Source organism: Salminus brasiliensis, chromosome 10 (assembly GCF_030463535.1).
Source record: "Salminus brasiliensis chromosome 10, fSalBra1.hap2, whole genome shotgun sequence".
NCBI lineage: Eukaryota > Metazoa > Chordata > Actinopteri > Characiformes > Bryconidae > Salminus > Salminus brasiliensis.
Window position 1 is genome coordinate 12,271,018 of NC_132887.1, and position 7,950 is coordinate 12,278,967.

The 7,950-nt window shown below is 39.9% G+C and overlaps 1 protein-coding gene across 8 annotated transcripts in view; it reads right to left on the reverse strand.

The window, feature by feature from the left end:
* Positions 1-82: 82 nt before the first annotated feature.
* Positions 83-7,950, reverse strand: part of syncripl (synaptotagmin binding, cytoplasmic RNA interacting protein, like) — an 8,518-nt gene continuing 650 nt past the window's right edge. Inside the window, exons 2-13 of one of the 8 annotated variants that reach the window (XM_072689236.1) lie at positions 6,735-6,893; positions 6,031-6,149; positions 5,237-5,344; positions 4,892-5,005; positions 3,901-4,077; positions 3,660-3,795; positions 3,316-3,521; positions 3,077-3,226; positions 2,782-2,903; positions 2,299-2,656; positions 2,053-2,079; positions 83-1,576 (exon numbers count right to left, since the gene is read on the reverse strand). In XM_072689236.1, coding sequence (XP_072545337.1) covers positions 1,535-1,576; positions 2,053-2,079; positions 2,299-2,656; positions 2,782-2,903; positions 3,077-3,226; positions 3,316-3,521; positions 3,660-3,795; positions 3,901-4,077; positions 4,892-5,005; positions 5,237-5,344; positions 6,031-6,149; positions 6,735-6,882 — 1,707 coding nt within the window. In that variant the 5' untranslated portion in view covers positions 6,883-6,893 and the 3' untranslated portion in view covers positions 83-1,534. Of the gene's footprint in view, positions 1,577-2,052; positions 2,080-2,298; positions 2,678-2,781; positions 2,904-3,076; positions 3,227-3,315; positions 3,522-3,659; positions 3,796-3,900; positions 4,078-4,891; positions 5,006-5,236; positions 5,345-6,030; positions 6,150-6,734; positions 6,894-7,950 lie in introns of all 8 variants that reach the window. The other 7 variants (XM_072689235.1, XM_072689234.1, XM_072689241.1 and 4 more) reach the window with 7 other exon arrangements.

Consider the following 7,950-nt stretch of genomic DNA (forward strand, 5'->3'; position numbering starts at 1 on the left):
CCTATTTTTTTTTTTATACATATACAGAACATGGGGTCCCTAGGCTTTTCAGCTATTACAGTAAACAGTTTTAAGACACAGATAGAAATCAAAAACTTTATTACAAAAATAAGTTACACTCACCTCATTTTACAGTATAAAACAATTTATTTGCAGGAATGCAAAAACGTTGTTGGCCACCAACAATAGTTTAAAACTGCTAAATCTTGTCAAAAGGTTGTAATGATACAGCTTAATCAAGAGGGAGTTAACTGTGTACAAAACCGGTTGAATGGTTCAGTCAGCTGTTTGCTTTATATGGAATATAAACCAAAGCTGCAGCATCCCTTTTTCCACTGAATGATCCTGTCCCTTCCTAGTGAACACAGCCACAGGCCCCAACACACAGGGTGCAGTCAGCTTACATTTTCTTCTGCCTCTGCGGACACGTGGCTGGCTCAAAGCTGAAACATGATCATTCAAATTCATGAGTCATGATTAAAACAAAACCTTAAAACAACAAACAAAAAAGTTTATGGTTGTACAGGACATAATTCTGTGGTCTTTACAGAGCTAGCTTTCCAAAAACATTTACTCCACATAAAGAAAAAGGGACACTGCAGGGCTTACCAAAAGCAGTTGATGCCTTTGTGATGTTCAAGCCTTTACAAAAGTAACATTTTATTCCAAAACTATCATACAATCATACAACCAGTAACTACATAATCTGAAGAAGCAAGGCAGCTAATTCAGTTCAAAATAAGATAAAAGCAGGGCTTGTTCAGGCTCATCATATGAGATTATTTTGCATGCCCAGTTTGACTGTTCGCAGTGTCAGAGCAGCAGCAAAATGACTATATTACATTAAGTACATCTTTTGAGCAGCTGCTCTAATGCATATTTCATAGGAAACAAGCCCTGCTTTCATCAATATAAGTTTCCCTATTTACAGTACAGGCAGGGTAGTTCAATCCTCTGTACTGAGGTAGTTAACCAACCCTTTAAAGACAAGTTCTGAAAAGAACCACTTTCCTGGAATGCCTGACTTATCCATGCAAGGTGGTTACACCAAAAACCTGCAGATGTCATGTCCTCTTCATCCAAATCAAAAAATTTAGATAAACATGGATATTCCGACAATAAAATTACAATTAGCACAAAAATATACATTAGCATCAAGCTCATTTGAGCCACTTCAAACTCAAACTTAAAAAGTGCAAAAAAAAAAAAAAAAAAAAAAAAAAAAAAAAGAAAAGAAAAATATTTTAGTATCCTTTAGGAAGTCTGAACCTCACAAATGATCTGAACTGGTGCATTTTGTAATTTTGGGGAACATTACAAGGAGTAGAATATGACATTTTGAATGCAAGACTTTTTTTTAATGAATACAGAAAGTCCAACGTACAGAATTTCCACTGGGTTCAGGGGGGGTTCAGGGGGTGGCAGTATGGGAGATATGCTTCCGTAAGGCTGGAATATCATTGGACCACTGCCTCGACCTTACCATCATATCCATTGGCAGCTTCTGGTGTAACCCCATGTTGCAAGTCAGTCTTCACTGTAACTGGTCAGGACCAGCCTCGACCCCCTTTCCCTGCTGGGAAAAAAAGAAAAAAAATAATAAATTCAATTAAACCGATAAAAGATTATACAAAGACGCTGAACAATTAATGTATTAACTAATAATTGATTTATATTGAAGGGTTTGCAAGACCCAGTTAATAAAATTACTCAATTTAGTTACAAAATGTTTTTATGAGTCATGACTTGCTATACTCTATGAACTTAATCCCAAAAAAACTACACTTGACCCTAAAGAAAGGTTTAGGCAGCCATGGTCAAATGTTGATTTTCTAAGCGTAAGCAAGTGAATAAATTTACAAGAAAAGCTTAACCCTTGTATTTTTCTACACATTTCAGAGCACAATTAGATGAGAACTTCTTTTTTCACTTACAAAATAAAAAAAAAAACATGTAATTTAACCAGGAGGGCCTAAACTTTGGAATAAGACTATAGGTTCTATTTTTTTAAAACATGGCCTCGGAGATGAACAGAAAGAAAAACAAGCAAACCTTTGGTCCATTTCTTCCACAAGGTGCCTTGCATGTGTTAGCAATTAGGGGGAAATAGCCAAAAAATGTATTTATCAATATCACTTTAGTGAAAACAAAGCAAGAGAGAAAACGGTGACACAGACAGCTAATGGCACAATGTGCTCTTCACAAAGTAAGTAAAGACATAAGCACAAATACATGTGGCCAATAGTTAGAAACGTCCTGCTACTTCAGCAAATTTGGTCCCCGCCAAACATTACATACCACACGGCCTCTCTGCTGAGTTCCTCCTCTGGACCCACGAGCACCTCTGCTGGATCCTGGGCCTCCGCGCTGGGAGAAACTTGCTCTTCCTCTGGCCGTGGCTGCTCCACGCCCCCGGGAGAGTGTGGAACCACGGTTTCCACGACCACCTCTTCCTCGGGCTTGAAAGTCTTCATAGCCATAGTACGGATCTTCATAGCCTCCTCTGTAGTTGTGATAGTCATAGCCGTAGTAATCATAGTAATTCTCGTAGCCGTAGTAGTCGTGGGGATATGAAAAGCCTCCCCTGCCTCCTCTTCCTCTTGCTCTCGTTGGAGGAGGCATGTGTGGTGGGCCATAGTAATAATAATCATCATACCTGGGGGAGTCCCAGAAATGCCTTGTTGAAAACACAAGCAATTTAATTTGAGCAGTACAAAGAATGTGCATAAATTAGGCAAACAATATCTAATGCTACATCACAGAATGCAGAGGTAACCTTACATCTGAGTCTTAGCTGCTTGTCTCTGAGCTTTCCGCTCCTTCCTCTTCTGATCAGGTGGTTTTGCAAAGACAATTTCGATTTGTTCGCCTTCCAAGTCTTTCCCATTCATTTCAGCTAAGGCCTATTAGGAAAAAGAAAGGCCAAATAAAAGATTTAATAAATATAGAACAGATAATGTGTAGTGTGTACACACACATATATATATATATATATATATATAAAAAACACACACACACACACACACACACACACACACGCACAACAAATGCAGCAATACAAAATTTAAATTATTACCTTAACAGCACCATCTCTTTCCTCAAAGTGAATAAAGGCATAATCTTTAAGCTTCTTGACCCTCTCCAGCTTGCCAAACTGGCTGAATGTCTTTTCTAAGAGCTCTTCTGATACAGTGCTTGCAAGGTTTCTTACAAAAAGTACTTTAACCTGAAAGAAAAAGTTTAGGCAAAGATTTATTTAAAAACTGATGCTGTTAGCAATGGATCTGTTATCAGTTAGTCCTCATCCTTGATTACCTTTGCCATGACCTCTGGGTCAGGGTCTTCAATGGGATCGGCCCATTCAACGGTAACCACGTTTCCCCACACCTTCACCTTGCCACTCATCAACCTGCGCCGTGCTTGTGCTGCCGTTTTGTGATCCTCATATTCCAAAAAGCAGAAGCCTCTATTTTTCTTCTTGTCATCAGGCTGATGGTATAAAATGACATCATTCAGCCCCTCTGAGAGAAAGCAGAGAGAAGATTACAAAAGACGTCCAATTTTTCCCTCAAGCAGTATAACGAATAGTACATACTTCACCCACAAAACTTCACAGCTCACAAGCAGAACTTACCGTTACCATTTTTTTTATGACTCACCTGTAACTTTGGCAAATTCATCAACTATCTGCTCCTTGGTTTTGCTCTTGGGGATGGATCCCACAAACAGTCTATTATTGGCGACAGAGATGCACACGCCAATGTGTTTGCCAGGGCGTATCTCATTGTTGTTACACTAGAAGAGACATCCAAAAAATGGTTCCAATCTCTGATCAACGCTTTTCAAAGGGATGATTTAAAGAGGGAAGATTATGACAGATGTAATTTTACTATCACTTACCAATTTAACTGCCTCCTGAGCAGCCTCTTTAGTGCAAAAAGTGACAAAGGCATAACCCCTGTTCAGGCCACTGAGGGGGTCCATCATAAGACGCAAGTCCCATATGGGCCCTGCCTTTTCAAACAGGGGGACTAGCTCATCCTCAAAGAGATCTCTTGGGATTTTCCCCACAAAAATCTAAAGAAAAAGGGAAAAAATAAATCTTCTTTCATCTTCCAATATATATTCAAGCTTACACTTAAAAGCACAATACACGAACTTCAGTACAGAAATAAAATAGAATAAAATCAAGATTAAGGATTATTGACTAAGACCCTTCTTGAGGCAACTAGGTAGCCATATACCCTCTGTGTAAGTTGTGCAACTTGCTCAACATAAATGTTACCACACTTAATGCAGGCCTGTGGGATTGTAGGTGTTCAAATGTGTGTGGGAAAGAGGAGAACTGGACAAGAATTATATTTTTGCAGCAGAGATCTTGCTTTACTTAGTAAACAATTTTACAAATTCTGGACAGTTGCATATCAGAGATGCCATGTCACATCAAAGAGTCAAAGAAATAAACAGAGCACAGAAAACTAAATAACAACTCTGATTTACTACACTAAAATTAAATTCGGTGACTGGGCTCCTCTGCTTAAATGCCTGCATTTTTTAACATACATTTCATCACTTCACAATAAAACTTCATATTTCCCTATAACGCTGATTAGGGTAGATGTCCTACACATAAATGGCACTGGTGCAACATCACTAAAAATGCTTAGGAATCCAGTTTAAATAGACTAGTCTTTTAAACTACTAAATAGGGCTGCAACCTTCATTCCACTACATAGACATTATCAATATACTGTGCATTCACACAACCTCCACCTGACTTTTCACTGATAATACATCAGTGTTTAACAATTAATGTTCATCATTTGGACAGAACAGCTAAATGTAGAGTCAACTGTAAAGATTCACATGTCAAGGGTGTCACAAACCTTACCTCTGTGCCAACTGAGGGTTGTGCACCTGAGTGGGTTGATTCTGGAGGGGGACCACCATACTTCCTCTGACCTGTTGTCACATCAAGTGTGTATCCAGTTCTCTCAAGCAAAGCCTAGCAAATTAGAAAACGGACTATGAAGCACCACACGCACACTCAACAAACCAAACAATTCATAAAGCTATTCATAAACCTGCACCTTCAGGCTTATATAAGTTTGATAATGCATTTCAAGAGTGCCTTATATCGGATTTCTTTCCACATGAACATTAACGAAGCTACCTGAGAAAAGCAGTAGATAAACACAGCAAAGAAAAGGCAGGAAATTACTACAAGCAAACTTACTTTGATTTTTGCCTCATCTGGTCCTTTATTAGAATCTGACACTTTGGTCCCCTGCTTCTCCCTCTGCCTGTATGTCTTCATAACTCCACAGAGAAAGGCACTTTTGTTCTGTTTAAAAAAATAAGAAGCAGGAAATCAACAAATAAACATGCATTCTGTATGTCTACATGGGAGTGGCACACAAAACATGGCCCGACAAATATTACAACAGTTGTAATTCATTTAAGACAGTTTTCCTTCATTACAACAAGCATAACCTAGATGTTTCAAGCATGCAATGTTAAATTTTGCAATGATCTGACAGACATTAAACTGGCACATCTTGGTGTTATGATTTTTAAAAACTCTATAATAACTGCATAACATGCTGTCTACCTAATGTACTGTTGGGCAGGACTGATTACAGATACCAGTCAAATGTGAACAATTTAGGGATGTTTCCCCACAGCATGCTTTGTACCCTCCATAACCAGTAACTTCAGTTTTGTAATTATTAGTTTTGGTTCCAACTCCAGTATACTTTACTGTGGTATATATTAGGGGAACTCCAGTTTGTAATAGTTTCATGAGTCACAAACCAACAAAGGTCAAGAACTTGTGTGTGGATATCGACTAAAAAGCATTGCTTCATTACTAGAGGTGCATCACTTTTAGGCCTCAAATGAGAGCATCATCTGAGGCGTGCCTATTACAAGTCAAGAAGAAATTACTTCAAGAAGAAACATTAACGTCCATTTGAAAAGAGCTGAAACATTTGCTCAAGGGCACCGATCACGACCACTTCCTATACAAACCTGAACATGTGAAAGGTCACTGTCTTTAAACTGCAGGAGGACTTGCAGAGCACCTTCTTCGTTGAATTCCTTTAGAGCTTCAATTGCCCGATCATCAAGATCACTGTGCGAGACCAGACCTGAACAAGAGATACAAATATACAAGAATGACAATGGAGAATCAACTTTTGTTTTTATTCTGCATTTAGAAAACTTCCCACAAAGCTATCATTCGCTATTCAGATACAGCTGACGTCTGAGGTTATCAGAGCTCCTATATTTCAAATCACGACAGATGTGATGGTGTAATTAGACACATCTAGTCATGTAGTACCCCCTCCGCTATATCAAGCTTGTCCACACTAATTTAGGAGGACCCATCACCTGCTGCTCCATTGTTCCTGCATATGTCCAGCTTGCAACACACTTGCCCTGATACTGTATGAGGAGACCTCATACCCTGTTTCCTCCAAATTGCTATGGGAAGCACTGGGAAAGACAATATTCAGAGTAGCCAATTTTCTTTTTCTTTCTTTCTTTTTTTTTTTTTTTTTTTTTACAGGGTTTTGTTTGAAAGCACTTTGTGACTGCAGTACCCATTTTGGAAGGAAACCACAAAAAGTTGCTTTAAATGTTCCAATTCCCACAATCGCATTTAAAAGCACATGCAATTATAATGAAATCTGAAATGGGTGAGAATATGCTGAATGTTCAACGGGCCTTACCTGCTATGTAAATTTCATCTAGTTTGACAGCAACTTTTCTAGGTAACCCAGCGTCTAATAATGTCTGGAAGTGTTCTGAATGGGTAACTGCAGCCGAAGTCTCCATTGGTTCTTCAGTACCGTTTCCATTTATATGCTCTGTGGCCATGTCTCCGTTATCTGTGCAGATGCAATGAGCCAAATTAATCCCAACTTGGAAGAGGTCAAGGAACCTGTTGCCTGACCCTGTGTTTATACTCTTTCCCCCCTATACAGCACCAATTCAGGGCCATTCAAAATCCATTTCAGCTACCTCTGAGCCTGGGGTTTTTCAATCCCAGTCCTGTAGGGCTGGTGTCCAACATAGATAGAGGCATGGTTCAACTCATATGGCAACTGCCAGGCTGAGCAGGGAGATCAGCAAACTATGCAGGACACTGATCCTCCAGGACAGAAACTGAAGACCCTGGTCGTCTCAAACTCATCTTAACACTGAAATACTAAACAGGGACGGCCTGAGGTAGGACCAGGTCCCATTTAAACAATGTCTGCTATTAATACCACCAAGAATGACACATTCATCGTGTGGTGATTTTCCAGCCATTCTTTAATACCCTCAATAATCCTGCCCTCATGCTTTTTTTTCACAAAAAATATATATGGAAAAACATAAAAAGCACCACACATTTGGTTTAGATCTCTAGCTAGGTGCTTTCTAAACTCCCATGCTGGCTCTGGTGCGGAGAAGCGCCAGATTTTACACGTGTTCTTTGGCTAGGCTAATTTCCGCTCCTCTAACACTAGCTAGGCGAGCATGTGTCCGAGCAGCCAGCAGATGAAAGAGACTAGCTGACATTAAGCCTCGTCCTTTTCAATACAGACTCAACCTTAGCCTTTATTCACAGTCTGCACTGTCAATCGCGGAAAGCGGTCAGGTCTACTCTTAAGACTCGCTCTTACTTCGCTCGGCCAGATTACAACGTGGTCGGCTCGACCGCCTCATCGGTGCACACCTCAAACCCCACTTTTCCCAATTTCATTCACCGGGCGAAATTTCAGAGTCAAAAATCAGGAGATCTGCCCTCGTAGCCGCCCTCGATTTTCTATTCTCTTGCAATGTGGCCAAAGCAAAGCCACATTAGCAAGCCAGCCTCGCTAACCTAGGCCGGGACACAAGAGCAACGTGGACACTCGCAACTTTCAGCGCTGTCGGCCGTTTTCTGACAGCTAGCTGCCG